Source organism: Lagenorhynchus albirostris, chromosome 21, assembly GCF_949774975.1.
Source record: "Lagenorhynchus albirostris chromosome 21, mLagAlb1.1, whole genome shotgun sequence".
In the NCBI taxonomy this organism is placed as follows: Eukaryota; Metazoa; Chordata; class Mammalia; order Artiodactyla; family Delphinidae; genus Lagenorhynchus; species Lagenorhynchus albirostris.
The window spans coordinates 5,933,909-5,949,703 of NC_083115.1; the positions used below are offsets into that span (position 1 = coordinate 5,933,909).

The 15,795-nt window shown below is 59.4% G+C and overlaps 2 protein-coding genes across 3 annotated transcripts in view; one reads left to right on the forward strand and one right to left on the reverse strand.

Annotated features, from left to right (window-relative positions):
• Positions 1-130: 130 nt before the first annotated feature.
• BRF2 (BRF2 RNA polymerase III transcription initiation factor subunit) lies at positions 131-5,150 on the forward strand. Its single transcript, XM_060136285.1, has 4 exons — positions 131-376; positions 1,088-1,147; positions 2,313-2,634; positions 3,693-5,150. Exons 1-4 carry the CDS (start codon positions 223-225, stop codon positions 4,429-4,431), a joined length of 1,275 nt encoding a protein of 424 aa, XP_059992268.1. The 5' UTR covers positions 131-222; the 3' UTR covers positions 4,432-5,150.
• ADGRA2 (adhesion G protein-coupled receptor A2) overlaps positions 4,960-15,795 on the reverse strand; it is a 34,344-nt gene continuing 23,508 nt past the window's right edge. Inside the window, exons 7-19 of one of the 2 annotated variants that reach the window (XM_060136284.1) lie at positions 15,285-15,498; positions 14,510-14,674; positions 13,724-13,922; positions 13,100-13,249; positions 12,809-12,970; positions 11,905-12,129; positions 11,505-11,721; positions 10,748-10,956; positions 9,840-9,967; positions 9,440-9,563; positions 8,871-9,016; positions 8,149-8,238; positions 4,960-7,924 (exon numbers count right to left, since the gene is read on the reverse strand). In XM_060136284.1, coding sequence (XP_059992267.1) covers positions 6,655-7,924; positions 8,149-8,238; positions 8,871-9,016; positions 9,440-9,563; positions 9,840-9,967; positions 10,748-10,956; positions 11,505-11,721; positions 11,905-12,129; positions 12,809-12,970; positions 13,100-13,249; positions 13,724-13,922; positions 14,510-14,674; positions 15,285-15,498 — 3,299 coding nt within the window. In that variant the 3' untranslated portion in view covers positions 4,960-6,654. The remainder of the gene's footprint in view (positions 7,925-8,148; positions 8,239-8,870; positions 9,017-9,439; positions 9,564-9,839; positions 9,968-10,747; positions 10,957-11,504; positions 11,722-11,904; positions 12,130-12,808; positions 12,971-13,099; positions 13,250-13,723; positions 13,923-14,509; positions 14,675-15,284; positions 15,499-15,795) is intronic. The other variant, XM_060136283.1, reaches the window with a different exon arrangement.

Consider the following 15,795-nt stretch of genomic DNA (forward strand, 5'->3'; position numbering starts at 1 on the left):
CTCCTCTCCTAGATCACGGTTCTACCCGAGCCAAAGAGGAACGGACCGGAAGTTCCGCGCAGCCGCGGAGGAAATACCTATAATACAGCGGTTACGCTGGCCGGAAGAGAAAGGTGCAGACCTTACAAGGCTCCGCTCCTACTTCCTGTTTCTGCACAGTTGCTGTTGTCGACGTTAGGGGCGGGTGTCGGAAAGCTTCTTCGGCTTTGGACGGGTTGTGAGATGCCGGGCGGAGGCCAGTGTCCCGATTGCGGCTCCACTGAGCTCGTGGAAGACTCGCACTATTCGCAGAACCAGCTGGTGTGCTCCGACTGCGGCTGTGTGGTCACCGAGGGAGTCCTTACTACCACCTTCACTGACGAGGGCAACCTCCGAGGTACCTCTGCGGGCTTTTCCGGGGCCGTGGGTACAGCTTGGGGCTGTGGAGGGATTGACGTCAGATTCTTATCTCCTGCCCTCTCCCTGTCACGTGCACCCTTAAATATGAGAGAAAACAGCCTAAAGTGGACGAGCGAGCTGCAGAAGGTCAGGGACTGCCATTCATCTGTGTTTTTCTAGCACCATATCTGGTATATGTAGTAGGTATTAACAGATGTTGAATAAATGAAACAGAAACAAAGTTCCACTCAGTTTACCTAGTCTGGGCATGGTCGAAGAATTGTATTGATAGATCAATTCTTTACGAATACAGAAAATACTGTTATCCCGAAGTAGTTTTGAGTACTAATTGGCAAAAGCATCTTTTTTTTTTTTCTTTACTTTGTTTTCCAAGTCCCTACGCAATGCAGCTCTCAGAATCTGCAGGTAGGAGAATTGCCTGAACTGGATGTACAGGAGGGACAGCTGGAAATTTGGAACACTTGGAGCTGCTTTAGGGCAGTCCCAGTCCTCTTTAGTCTCTGTGTATTTGGTATTGCTTGTGGTCATGGAAAACCAGGTGGACCTTTAACTTGCACAGATGGGCACCTTCTGTGAGACGAGGATTGGGTGCATGATGATTGGGATTCTGCTTCCCGGTTTTGTGTGGTGGGAGGGCAGGGATTTGGTGAATAGAGGCTAAACAAGCTATTTGTTCATTATCTTACAGAAGTAACATATTCCCGAAGCACAGGGGAAAACGAACAAGTTAGTCGCAGCCAGCAACGAGGTGAGTATCAACCTTTTATGACACAGTGGCTTTAAAGAAAGTTCTCCTGATGGTCTAGCCCAGTGGTCCCCAACCTTTTTGGCACCAGGGACCGGTTTCATGGAAGACAGTTTTTCCACGGACTGGGTTGCGGGGGGATGGTTTAGGTAGTAATGCGAGTGATTGGGAGTGGCAGATGAAGCTTCGCTGGCTCGCCTGCCGCTCACTTCCTGCTGTGCCACCCGGGTCCTAACAGGCCGAGGACCGGTAGGGGTTGGTCCGGGGGTTGGGGACCCCTGTCTAGCCCATCTGCTTGTCTTTCCTGTTTTCAGCATTACTGGGTAAGGTAGAGAGGAAGAGAATGGTAATTAGAAATAAAGGATGGAGATGGTTCTAAGACAGGTGGCAGTTAGGTGGAAGGTTTAGGTTTGCTTGGGGGGTATGTCTGAGGTAGACTCAAGGAGCCCAGATCAAACTTTGGCTTGGCCACAGATCAAACCAGCCTCCATAAGATGGGGCACTGAAGTGTGACTTCCTTTCATAAATGTCTTTGTGCCTTTTGAATGACCTCACCAAGTGTCTCTCTTGTCATTGTAGAAAGGTCCATTATTTGTGCCTCTGGTATCTGAGGCGAGTTGAACAGAAATTGCTAGGAGCTGCATGGTGGCTTCTTTGACTCCTCTATGTACAGTATCGTGTCATCTGCAAACAGTGACAGTTTTACTTCTTCCTTTCCAATTTAGATTCCTTTTATTTCTTTTTTGTCTCTGATTGCTATGGCTAGGACTTCCAAAACTTTGTAGAGTAAAAATGGCGAGAGTGGGCATCCTTGTCTTGTTCCTGATCTTAGAGGAAATGCTTTCAGCTTTTCACCATTGAGTATGATGTTAGCTGTGGGTTTGTCATATATGGCCTTTATTATGTTGAGGTATGTTCTCTCTATGCCCACTTTCTGGAGAGTTTTTCTCATAAATGGATGTTGAATTTTATCAAAAGCTTTTTCTGCATCTATTGAGATGATCATACGGTTTTTATTTTTCAATTTGTTGATGTGGTGTATCACACCGATTGATTTGCAGATATTGAAAAATCCTTGCATCCCTGGGGTAAATCCCACTTGATCGTGGTGTATGATCCTTCTAAGGTGCTGTTGGGGCCCCTCTGACTCCTGCTGTGGGTTTCTTAGGTCTCTGCCGAGTGAGAGACCTCTGTCGAGTTCTGCAGCTGCCACCAACGTTTGAGGACACGGCAGTTGCCTACTACCAGCAGGCATACCAACACTCTGGCATCCGTGCTGCCAGGCTGCAGAAGAAGGAGGTGCTGGTCGGGTGCTGTGTCTTAATCACCTGCCGGCAGCGTAACTGGCCCCTGACCATGGGAACCATCTGCACCCTGCTGTATGCAGATTTGGATGTGTTTTCTGGCACCTACCTGCAGATGGTGAAGCTCCTGGGGCTGGATGTGCCATCTCTGTGCTTGGTGGACCTGGTGAAGACCTACTGTAGCAGGTACCTGCCTAGTGGGAGACACGGGGATGGGATGGGTTTAGACCTGAATCCTTTTACCTCTGGCTGGCTGTTTTTTTTTTTTTTTTTTTTTTTTTTTTGCGGTACGCGGGCCTCACTGCTGTGGCCTCTCCCGTCGCGGAGCACAGGCTCCGGGCACGCAGGCTCAGCGGCCATGGCTCACGGGCCCAGCCGCTCCGCGGCACGTGGGATCCTCCCGGACCGGGGCACGAACCCGCGTTCCCTGCATCAGCAGGCGGACCCTCAACCACTGCGCCGCCAGGGAAGCCCCTGGCTGGCTGTTTTTGACCAAAGCCCATTTACAAGGATGTGGGAGAAAAAAGTCTTCTCCCTTTCTTGTGCCTAGCACTCACTAATCAGGTTAATCCTGTTTTACATTTCTGGAATCTTATAATTTTCAAATCCCTTTGCCCTTACAGCAACCTAATGATGTAGGAAGGAAGGTGTTGGCCTTGGCACGGGGCTCCTGGGTTCCAGCACTCATGTTGTGTGTGGCCTACTTGGCTAGATGGAGCAGCCCTGCCTCGACAGGATCATGTGTGATTAGAGCTGAAAGGATATTAGTAACTGAGGGAGCTGGAGTTAGAAGCCAGTTTTTTTGTTTTTTTTTAAAATGAGTAGCTGTGTTCTTTTTTTCTGACAAATATGGTAGAAAGCAAAGACTATCGGTGTGAAACAGTCTTGGGTGTGAAGCTTGGTGACGTCCAAGCTGGATGACTGTGGGCAAGTTTTGTGACTCTGAATGTACGTGACAGGCTGTGGAGTAGATTAAAGGAGAACATTTGTGAAGCCCTCAGAATGATGGCTGATGGGGTGGGGGGAGGGGCATTATCAAGAAATGTTAGCTCCCTTCTGCATTCTCCTGCCCTTTACCTCTTCAGCAGGAGACTCACCCTGTCTTCTCTCGGTACCTGGATAAACTTGCTGCCCAGCAGGCTTGAGTGTTCCCGGGAGGATAGCATAGCTTGCCCATCTTCCGTGCTTTGAAAGAGTGGTCCCCCAGAGGTATTGAGATCAGACCCTCATTTTGGTTATTTCAGCTTCAAACTGTTTGAAGCCTCCTCGTCTGTGCCAGCCAAGTACGTGGAAGACAAGGAGAAGATGCTATCGCGAACGCTGCAGTTGGTGGAGCTGGCAGATGAGACGTGGCTGGTGACCGGGCGGCATCCCTTGCCTGTCATCACCGCTGCCACTTTCCTGGCTTGGCAGTCGCTGCGGCCTTCAGATCGGCTGACGTGTTCCCTTGCCCGATTTTGTAAATTGGCGAGCGTGGACCTGCCCTACCCCGCTTCCTCCCGCCTGCAGGAGCTGCTGGCTGTGCTGCTGCGGCTGGCCGAGCAGCTGGCCTGGTTGCAGGTCCTGAAGCTTGACAAGCGGTCTGTGGTCGCGCACATCGGCGACCTTCTCCAGCATCGCCACATGTTGGTCCGCAAGGCCTTTCGAGACGGAACAGCAGAGCCAGACGCACTGGACGCCCAGGAGAAGGAACTGCAGGGGCTGGGCCAGGGGCAAGGATGGGGAAAAGAGGGCCGGGGCGATGGCTCTGTAGATTTGCCCGCAGGGAAGCGGCCAGCGAGCCCCACCCTCCTCCTCCCACCCTGCATGTTGAAGCCCCCAAAGCGGATCTGTCCCACACCCCCTGTCTCCACAGTCACTGGAGATGAGAACATTTCTGATAGTGAGATCGAGCAGTATTTGCGTACCCCTCAGGAAGTTAGGGACTTCCAGAGAGCCCAGGCCGCTAGACAGGCTGCCACGAGTGTCCCTAACCCTCCCTGATGCACAGCCGGGGTCTGCGGGATGGGGGGGCGCGGGCGCTTAACCCCACCTGACGGCGGCTTGCTAAAAGGCCTGATGTAGCCAGAGAAATCAGTGTATACAAGTCTTTAGGTATCTCCCTGCTCATTTAAGGGACCCAAGAGGGGCTCTGCAGTTATTGGACCCCAGGTCCCAGAGTCGAAGTCAGAAGGAACACGGGGACGCCTGGGTTGGAGAGTCCCATCCCTCGTCCCAGACAGTGGTCGCACATACTCCTGTGGGCTGGCTTTCTCTTGGACTGTTGGGAAAGTGCCAGGCGCTCTCCTGCTCGGTTCAGATTGGATACACCGCAGCTGCAGGGCTGGCGGGGCCTCCCTGCTGGTGTGGAGCAGTGCACATTCCGGATGGTATCAGCCCTCAGAGGTTGGAACTGGGCAGCCCTTGGCCCTGCGTCCATTCACAGGCCTTAGTGGGTTCGTGTGTACAGTGTCAGAGATCCTCTCCCTCCTAACAAAAGGACCGGGGCTGGAGTAAGCTCATAGCTCAAAGGGCTTTGCAAAATTTTAATATATTAAAACAAGAGGCATCTGCTAGAAAACATTCTATTGTATAAAACCCGAGCTTTTAAAAACATGTTTTCTTTGGCACTTTTCATCCCCTCCCTCCCCTTTCCCCAGCGTATTGCAAAAAGCTCTCCAGTGCTAAGGCATTGGTGGGGTATGTAAACAGCAGCCAGCGTAAGTGGAAGAATAATACGAAGCTTTTTTTTTTTTGCCTTTTTTTTTTCTGTCTAATATTGTCTGTGCAGCAAGCATAAATAACAGGATGCATCCCAAGGCGTGTGGGTTTTCTCCCTGCCCCTGTCTTCTCTTGCCTTGGTGACCAGGCTGGGGTGATACGGAGACTGAGCTGGGTTTCCCTGTGGCTCTTCATGAGGCCCAGGGTTCCCTGCACTTGCACTGCATCCTGTAACCAAAGGCTGGTGGTTGCTTTTTAGGTTGGGAGGAATATGCGTGCTGGTGTTTAAAAGCAGTGAAGGTGCAGGCCCCAGGTGAGCTGCAGCCCCCCCCCCCGCCACTGCCCTGGGGACTTGGCTTGGGCTTACGGGAGGCAGGAACCTGGTTTGATGTTTTGGAGGTTTCTCCCTAATATGGAGCTGGAGATCAGATCATTGGAACGGTTCTCTTCTATGGCCTCACGTGGCAGGGAGTGCGCTTTGTCAGTCCCTCGGTGTGGAGGGCCGAGACTGGGGATATGGGCCTGTGACTGGACAGTAAGTGCTTCTCCAGCACCACCTGCAGCCTGGCGGTGGCGCCCCTCTTCAGAGCGTTTTGTTGTTTTTGTTTTTTTATAGGATTAGGTTTAAGGCAGGACTCGCTTCAGCCCCAGATCTAAGCACTAACTCTGCTTCCCTCACATCATCTCCAGGCATCTGTCAGGCAGCTTCTTAGGTGTAGGGCCTGGGCTTTGTCCTGAAGCGCCACCTCTGAGCCCTGCCGTGTGGTGTGTGTCCCAGTCCTGTGGTAATGGTCTCCAGCCCTGATGGTGCACCTTTCCACCTGCCCCCCTCCCAGAGGGCTGGTTGATCCCTGCAGCTGCCTTTCACCCTGCCCCACCTTCTCCTTTTGCATAGTTGATCCGAAAAGCAGCACCTTGTTTCCTCCCACTGGTCCTGGTCACCTGGCTCATCTGCTAGGCTGGCTCCCTAGTTAGCCAGAACTGGGTGGGGGAGAGGCCCTAGGATTTGGGCACAGGTGGGTGACTGATTCAGAGGAGGGCAGTGAGGAGAGAACACCTTACTCAGGCCCCCATCGCCCGTGTGTTTCGGGTAAGGCTGATGGCCGCCCGTGAGCCGGGCGGGAGGTGCGGGGAGTACCTTAGGAGAAACCCGCCTGAGTTGTGCTGTCCTTGCCGCCCTTGCTCACTCCGCAGCCCCACAGGACCTTTCCCCCGAGCCTGGACGGCAGGGGCTGCCGAAACCAGCCTGCGCTGGGACGGAAACGTATCCCGTCTGCGGTTCGGGGATTGTCTGTCGCTACCCCAGAGGGATGGCCCTCTTCGCGTTGGCGGGCCTGTGCCTGTCCTTTCCCCATCCTCCGGGACTAAAGCTGGCGAGCCCGGGCGCAGCGAGGCACCTCTACCTCAATCCTGGGGACGTACCGATCGACGTCTCTGAGGGCCCCCGAGAAGCGGGGTCTCCTGCGCACGCGGCCCGCCCGTCCTGAAGCGGCGCCCGCCCCCAGCCTAGACGGTGGTCTCGCTCTTCCAGAGTCCCGTCTTCATGCAGCCGCCGCCGGCCGCCTCGGCGCCGCTCAAGGTGACGTCGTCGTACTTGCCGCCCTTGGGGGCGCCGTTCAGGCTGGCAGCGTTGAGCGGGTACGAGCGGCGCTGGCTCTCCTTCTCCAGCGCGCCGCCCCCGCCGCCCTTGAGGTGGTCGCGGCCGGCGCTGCGGCGCTGGCCCGGCCGGCCGGCCTCGGGGAGCGGCGCGGCGCTCGTGTCGCTGCCCTCCGACGGCGTGAGCGTGCTCTCGCCCTCGAGCCGGGGTCCGGCGCCCGGGCTGTTGCGGCTGCTGCCCGGGTAGCTGTCGGACGGGCTGTTGTGCGGGCTGCCGCTCTCGCCCGACGGCAACTCGGCCGCCCCGGCCGCGCCCCCGCGCGGCGCCCTGAGCCGGTTCCTGCCGCCGGCCTCGCCCGCGCGATGCCCCTTGGCCCGGCTCTTGTGGCCCCGGCGGCCGTGGTGCGAGTTGTTCGGGTGGCGCGGGCCGAGGCTCCCCCGGGGGCCCGGCGTCTCGGGCTCCGCCTCCCCGCGGGCCGCCACCCCCGCCTCGCACGCCTGGCTCTGCGCCAGCTGCAGGTTGGTGAGCTTGCAGGGGCCCGGGGGCGGGGCGGGGCCACTGCTGCCGCTCGGGGACGACTTGAGGGACGCGGGCCCCTCTCCGAATGCCGGGGACCCGTCCTCTGGGGCGGCGGGCGCGGCCCGTGGGGAGGCTCGGGAGGCCGAGGCGGGGGGACGGCACGCGCGCCAGGAGGCCCTGACGTCCCTGCGCCTGGCACAGTGATGGGTGAAAACGAAGAGGCCCAGGGCGGAGGCCGCCACGCCGTACAGACAGCTGCACACCACCCGGGGCAGCCAGCGCTGGGACACGCTCAGAGCCCCGCAGGCCCACATGGCCAGGTAGAGGAAATGCGTGGTCACCAGCGCCCCCAGCTGGGCTCCTGGAGAATAGAGACCGTCACCCTCCTCCGGGGGCCCGGGCGTCACCACCCCTGCGCTCCCAGCGGCCAGAAGGGAACCCGAGTCACTCAGGAGGGGGCCGCTGCTCCTGAGCCTGGTGGAACACCTCAGCTCCTCCCCTGGCTCCAGGGAGACCCTGCTGGTGCCCCCCTTTGGGCTCTGTGCCAGAGGACCCCGTAAGCGCAGCGCCGCGCACAGGAAATAGATCCAGGTGATGAGCAGAATCAAAGCCACGGGGATGTAGAAGGCTCCTAGGCTTGGGCGCCACACTAGCCAGCAGCTGAGGGGAGACACAGGCGGCACGCGTGAGGTGGGGCGCGGAGGCTGGGTGGGCGGGAAGGGAGGCTATGGTGAGTGGAGAGGCGGAAGTGGCTCAGTCAGCATGGCTGGGTGACGGGCTGGGCGGGTGTTTGGTGCCGCCGCATCGGAGTAGGAGGCATCGGGGCAGGGCGAGGCATCCGGGGCAGGGCGGGGAGGTTTGGGGCAGGCGGGCCGTGCACTCACTAGGGGCTGTGGTCCCGGTAGTTGTGGATGTTGACAGCGGCTGTGATGCCACAGATAATGAGTGGGATCCCTCCCGCGATCAAATAGAACCTGGAGAGGAATGGGTTTGGGGGTCAGAGAGTTGGGGAACAAGGAGGGGGCCAGGTGCTCAGAACCCTCACCTTGGGGTCTCTGTCCTATCCTCTTTCCCCTAGAAATTATGTCAGAGTTTGTTTGCCAGGGATGCAATGCCTCTCCAGGGCAGGTCAGTAGGTCCCTAAGGGATTTGGCCAAGACTGTTCTAAGGGACAGTGGCCAGAATTGCTTTCTGTCACCCTAAACAGTGCAGAAGCCAGGGGTGCCACTTGGGTTCCCAGGATCCCTGCCCAATGCCCTTTGAGGTCGCTCCCTTCCTGGCCTTGTCATGCCTGAAAACCCCAAGGATGCCCCCCCTCCATGGCACTGGGCAACCTAGTGCCACCCAGGGCCTTGCCTCTTCTGCCTTTTATTTTTTTTTTGGCTGAGGGATCTTAGTTCCCTGACCAGGGATTGAACCCCGGGCCCACTGCAGTGGAAGCACTGAGTCCTCACCACTGGACCCCCGGGGAACTCCCCACCTCTTCTGTCTTGGGAGTGTGATCTCCCAGGACCTTGGACCCCTGGGACAGCATCCACCCTGGGAGAACAGCTTTTGGTGTCCTCCCCCGACACCTGAGCCCTTCCCCCCTGCAGAGCTGACATACCGGAGCATGGGTCGGGGGGCAGGCAGGGCAGCATCCCCTTCTTGTGGAGGTGGTGCCCTCCAGGTAAGCTCCTTATGGAGGACACGGGCCTTCACCCCCATCCAGAGCAGTGTGGACAGTGAAGAGTAGTGCAGGGTGATGCCCACCTATAGGGTCAAGGCACTGAGGCTGGGAGACTGGCCGTCCCAGAGCCTCAGCCCCGCAGTGCTCTCCCGTGCCTCCCTTGTGCCCAGCCTCCAGCTCCACCCAGAACCTCCCCAGGGTTCTGTCCCTGCCAGTACCCTCTCTACTTCCAGCCCAGGGTTCTCCCCCATGCCAGGGACTCTCCATGACCCTGTCATTGCTGCCTGGCTCATCCCCGACCTCTCTTCCATCACAGGATCCCACTCTCCACTTTGTCCTGTCTCTTAGTTGCTCTGCTTCTTACCTCCCCTACTCTCATGCCCACCTCGCCCACGAGGCTGGACACGAAGAGCGGAGCCCCCTTCCTCCCGCGCGCCTCCCTCCTGTACCCCAGGCTGCCGTCTCCGATCCTGGAGACCCCCCACCCCAGCCCTTCTCCTGCTTACCGCCTGGCAGACCATCTGGTAGTTGGTGAGTGTGATGCCTCCCGCAAAGACGGCGGAGGTCATGGCCATGTGGAAGCACAGGTTCAGCAGCATGTGCCAGCCCTTCCGGGACACATGGATGGAGCTGCCGCAGAAACAGTCTTTAACAAACGGGCCGCCCAACCCAAGGTCAGGCCTATGGGGGTCTCAAGGTCACTGGGAGAGTCAACGAGGAGAAGGCAGATATCTGTATGCACGCGTGGGCGTGAATGGGATGGACACCTTAACCCCCAAACGCATTTTCCAGCTGCAGAACCTTTGAAGGAAAGGCTAGGCAAGAGCCTGGGAAGGAACACCCACTGTCGCCTTGCCAGTACTTAGTAACACCCAGCATGCCCTCCCTTCCCGCAGGAGCTCTCACCTGTGGTGGAGGATGTAAGTGATGATGGTGGAGAAGAGGCAGAGCAGCAGCAGGGCCGTGCAGGGGTACACGACAGGGTGCAGGCCTGCCCCTGAGCCCTCCACCTCCCTGGGGAAGGTGCGCAGCTCCTGGAAAGAGCAGAGAGAAGTGAGTAAGGGGAAGCCGGGAGCTGAGAGGCCGCCCTGTGGAGTCCTGGCCGGTCCCCCAGGCCAGTTTTCCTCTTCCCAAGCCCAGTCAGCTTTGGGCCCCAGCTTTGGCCTTTGGTCCATCTGGGTAGCAAAGATGTAGGCACCATGACACCCTCTCTTAGAAAGTCGGTCTAGGTGGCGTTAATGATCTGCCTTTCTGGGAACTTCTCAGGTTCCCAGCCCGCGAATCAGAGAGGAGGGAAGAGGGGCAGGTTCTGTCTATCATACAGCTGCACGCCTGCTCAGGATCTGGAAAAGTGGGCTGGGAAGTGTGGTGCGGGCACGGGGGCTGGACAGGGGTGAGTGAGGAGGGTGACCGGGATGGAGAAACGTTCCCAGATTTTTTTTCACTTTAACCATCTGGGTGTCAGAGAGTGCAGGATGTGGAGACCAGGCTGGGTGGTCTCTGATCCATCTCTCTCAATATGGGAGTAGAGGCAGGACCTCTCTTTTTTTTTTTGCTCTGGGGCTGCTATTATAGGGATGACCTACCTGATAGAGGGCCTGAGAACCTGCCTGTCTTCTGAAAGATGAAGAAGAGGTATGGGGTAGACCAGAGCGCCATTTATTTCCCTGCGAGTCCTGACCGTCACGAGGCCCGATAAGGCCTGTTTTTTCAGGATTTGTGTGGCCCCAGGCGCTCAGAGTGCCCCTGGTCACCCCCCGCCGGCGCCCCTTCTGCGTTCCCCTGCCCTCCACCCCCGTGCCCGCTACCCTCACCATGAGCACGGCCACGTTGCCCAGGTGCTGGCACTGCAGGGAGCTGACGTGGGGCTGGCTGGAGCGGAGCTGGCAGCCCTCAGAGCTCCAGCCCCCGGGCCCCCCCGGCCCCTCCTGGCTCCACCAAGCGGCCACGGGCTCGGCCCCCTCAGCCCAATGCCGCAGCGAAACGGCCACCGGCTCAGTCAGGTTTCCCACGCTGCAGCCACCTACAGGGGAGGGGGTCCACTCAGGCTCGGTCAGGGCGTGCGCTGGGCTTGGGGAATAGAGGTAGATGCCAAGTGCGGGCCTGCCCCCCAGGGCCTCAGCCTAACTGGGAGACACAAGGGTGAATCAAAATAAAGGCACCTGGAGGTGGTGGCCCACCTAAGTGCCAAATGAGTCGTGGCGACATGCCCAGGAAGGGAGGACTCTGGGGTCCGGGACGAGAAGGTGGAAGGTGACGCGGAGGGAGTGGAAGCCCGGATGAAGGGAGGATTCAGGAGGGCACCCTGAGGGGGAAGTTGGCACCAGGTGACGAAGGGGGACGGAAGGAGGCCCAGGCGGGTGGAGGGTTCGTGTTATAGCCCTTTGGAAATCTGACGAATCTGGGCTGTGAAACCCAGGGTCTCTTGAGCCTTTTCTCCACCAGTCCATTCCTTCACGGGACATCCCTGCCCCGCACCGCCCGAGGAAATGGTGCAGGGCCACCGCCCCCGGCCACCTCCAGCAGGGCGCAGGGGGCGCAGGGGAGGGCGGGCGGGGTGCAGGCCCTTACTGGTTCCCGCAGAGATGACGGGGGTGGCCACGCCGCGCCTCTTGCCAAGCCCAGCGGCTCCAGGGCGGGAGGTGTTGCCATGGCTGCGGAAGAGACGGCCGTTTCGGAAGACAAGCAGCTGCAGGGTGCAGTCTGGGGGGGCCGGGGGGGCCAGGGCAGCCGGGAGGGACGAGAATAGACTGGGCGGCAGCTGGATGGAGGCCAGGGCCACGCTGTTCTGGGGGGAAACAGGAGTTCCTCAGAGACACCCGGGGTCCCTGGGGCTCCGCTGTCCTCCAGCCCCTTCTCCTCCATCCCCTCACCCACTGTCTGAGTCCTGCGTCCCCTCACACCACCCACCTGACCAGGCGCCTGCACCCCGTACCTGCCCTCTCAGCATCCTCCCTCCCCCGGCGCCCACCTTGATGTGGAAGGACGACAGAGAAACGTTGGGCCTCCCCGTGGTACAGCGGAAGCGGAGCTGCTGGTCGGCCAGGGGCTCCGGCTCCGGGGAGGGGTTCTGGCCGGGACCCAAGGGCCGGGTGCCCGGCGCACCGGCCTCCCTCCTCTGGAAGGCCGTGCAGGTCAGGCCCACGTAGCTGTGCGGCTTGATGAGGTAGGCCTCCAAGGCCACGTTCCTCGAGTTCTAGGGACAGGGACCTTGTCACCCCTCTCCTGGCCTTCTGCTGGAGACCGCAGACCTGCTCAGACCAACCCGCCGTCCCTGCTCATCACTCAGGGCCTGGCAGCCTCGCGTCTGCCGTGGAATCCCCCGAACCCCTGCTCTTCGGCCCGTCCTCCCGCTCGCTCACACCCCGTCCTGGAGCTGGCCCAGCTCTTGCCACGTCCCAGTCCTGCTGCCCCAGCTGTGCCGGGGAGCAGGGTCCTCGCCCCCCTCGGATCTCCCCTGGCACCCAGCACAGTCTCACGCAGAGGAGATGCTGTGCGCTGCTTGTTAGCTGGTTCGCCACCCACCGCTGGAACTCCCCCTCTTCTCAGGGAACAGAAGTCTCCGTCACCCCTTCCCCACCCCACCCCCCACGTGCTTCCATCCGGCTAGCCCTTCAACTCGGTCCTCGCACGAAGCCCTGTGTAACTTCTCCGATGTCGCCGGCCTCCCCCTCCTCTGCCCTGCTCCTGACAAGTTGGAATTTGATGCCACATAAACGGAACCCTAGTCACGTTCGGTGTTCTCGCTAACTGGGTGCACGGCTGGTGCACACTCGGAGGACTTGCTCCTGGATGACAAGGGCTGGCCCCCGTCACCTCTGAGTCCCTCCCTGTCCCTCCCTGGGCAGGGCACCCTCCCAGCCGGCCCACCGTACCACAGAGATGTGCTGGGCGTGGGCGCTCAGGGCGGCCCCCCCAATGCGCTCCAGGGCGCCCACGATGCCGCTGCAGGCCTTGTCCTCGCGCTGGGCCAGCCACAGCAGGTGCTCGTCCACCAGCATCAGGTTGCTGGCCATATCCACCATCACCTCCACCAGCTGGAGGCGGGGGCGGAGTCACTGAGGGCAGGAGGGGGGGCTGGGGACCCAGAGGCTGGGGCGAGACCGGCTTCAGCAGGTGGGGGGCAAGTGATTTCCAGGGGCCCCAGGGGCCCGATCGAATCTCACCTCTTTGATCTGGTCGACGTAACCCAGAAACTTCTGGATCATCTGAGCCACGTAGACAACGTCCATCATGTCGGAGAAGCTGGCGGCCTCGGCCGTGTATACTCGAAGCTGGTGGGCCAGGGTCAGTGCGTTGGAGGCATTGATGGGCATCTGGGGGTGTGGGGAGGAAAGGGCACCGTCTAAGCTGGCTCCTTCTCCCCCGAAACAGTGTGGGGGCCCCCTCCCCTGTGCTGATGCTCAGAGCAACGGGACCTAGGGAACAGGGTCTAGCCCACAGCTGGGTCTGGTCCAGACAGGAGGCGAAGGTAAGGAGTGAGCCCTTCCCAACTCGGGGCCGTCCACTGGTTATGCCACTGCTTGAGGACAACGGGATGACCTCACGCTGTCCCTGCTTTCTGCTTAAGGCTGTCCTTGCTGTACTGGGGACCTTGGGGGTGGCCCACATGTCCCAAGTGTGGCCCTGGGGTTCTGAGTCCCCTGGGAAAGGGAGAGCTAGAGGAGAAGAGCATGAGACACGGTGACCACGGCCCCTCACCATGCATCCCAAGGAGGCAGCACAGCCCATGAGGCCAGCAGGCTTCTCCCCTCCCCCTTTCCCGCACCCCTCCCCTCTCCTGGCCTCACCAGCACGAAGGTGTAGAGCACCCGGGTGATGTCGTTGGTGTACAGACAGTGGGAGTAGTCCCCCGGCTCCCAGCGGCCAGCTCGGTCACACCGGCGGGAGGCTCGGGTGCCAGGGGCACCCCCGCTCAGGGGCACCGAGGTGAAGGGGTACTGCAGGCAGGACTGGTAGGCTGTGATGCCAGCCAGAGTTCGAGGCCACCTGGGGGCAGAGGTGGGAAGTTGCCGATGACCTAGGCTCCTCAGGCCACGGGTCCCTCCCCTGCCCTGAGAACTGTGAGGCCAGACTCCTTGGGAGCTGCAGGACGGGCCCAGAAGAGGGTGTGTGTTTGGACGGGACTTCAAGGGCTTCCCAAGCTCCACCTCCTTTCTAAAGCTGTGTTTGTTGGGACAGTGCTGTCACTGGTGCTGCGAGGCTGGACTTGAAGTCCTGAGTTCAAGTCACTTATGCTTTCTGGGCCTTAGTCTTCTCGGCTGTACGATGGGGAGAATAACTCCTCCCCTGCCTGAGTGAGAGGCCACTGGGATGTGAAAGTGTGGCGTCCGCAGTGGGAGAGCCTTGTCAGCTACGCATGTAAGGAAGAAAAAGAAAAAAACCCCTTTTGTTCTGCACAGCACATTCGGAGGGTGATTTTATACAAAAGGATACGGTCTCTGTAAATATGCCAGCGGGACCTGGAGCTGAATGACAAAAGGCAGTGTATTCTCCAGCTTGGAGTGGGTGGGGGACCGGTCACCGGTGGTCCCAGGGGCAGGAGCGGGGTGTGGGCCGGGGCCTGGGTCTCGAACCTGAAGTCCCCGCGGTTGTTGGCGACTCGCTCTGCAGGGCAGTAGGAGGCCGAGGTCTCCAGCACCACGATCTCCACCTTCTTGCTGGCGTTTCCCTGGACCGTAGACACGGAGCACTCCCATTCGCCTGAGGCCCACACGCCGATGTGAGACAGGGTCAGCTCACTGTGGGCGGGCGGGCGGGCGAGGGCTGGCTGGAGGCGCTCCCGGCGGCCAGCCACCCTCCCCAAGCGCCCGGGGGCCACCCTGGGGTACGCAGGGCATCAGTTCCAGGCTCATTTCTTTAACTGAGCCAGGGAAACACGTACACACTTCTTTAACTCTGATTGGCCTTCCGTTAGTGTCTTTCTTTTTTTGGCTGTGCCGTGCGGCTTGCAGGATCTTAGTTCCTCGACCAGCATGAACCCCGGCCCTGGTAGTGAAAGCGCTGAGTCCTAACCCCCGGACCGCCAGGGAATTCCCCAATTTCCCCATCTTTTATCACAGAGATAATATTACCTCTCTTGCAAATCTACTGGAGAGATCAAGTCCAATGATACAGGTGAGAGCCGCTGTATCATTGTGAAAGCACTGCAGAAATGTCAGATATAATCGTTTTCTTCCATCAGGCGTTCAATCTGTCCCTCATCCAGACCATTTCTGACTTAGTCCTGGATGTGCATCAGCACACCCGCACGTATCCCCAGATCAGGCCATCTCCTTTGCGGGGTGCATGAGGGTACTGTGGCCACCCCCGCCCGCGCCATGGGCCCAGAAGGGGCCGCAGGGCCTGTACCTGGTGATGAAGGTGCAGTCGTGGATGAGGCTGTCGCCCAGGAGGATGCCCGCCTGCTCGTCGCCCTCCACAGGGGCCCGGTTGTGGTACCAGCGGACGTGGGTGTCATTGCCCAGGTAGCTGGCCGAGCACTGGAAGGGCAGCCGGTCGCCCTGGAAGACCACTTGGCGGAGGGATGGGATGAGGTGATGTGTGTGCAGCTCCAGGGCCCCCTCTGTGGGAGGGGACACTGGCAGTGAGGCTGAGTGACGGGTGAGGGTCCAGTGGGGGCAGAGCCAGGCCCCTCTGTCTGGTCTGGAGCCCGCCCCAACTCGGAAGGAGAAGGGGGGCTGGAGAGTCTCCGGAGATAAGAGCGCAGGAGAGGAGCAGCCAGGTTTCGAACAAATAAAGATGCTTGTTTCCACTGCACACTTGTCACCCCAAGAGGTGGGACCAGACGGAAAACATAAACAAAGCCGCGGCCCCAAAGGAAGTTTACAAAAGCAGATGGAGGACCAGCCCCCAGTGGGAT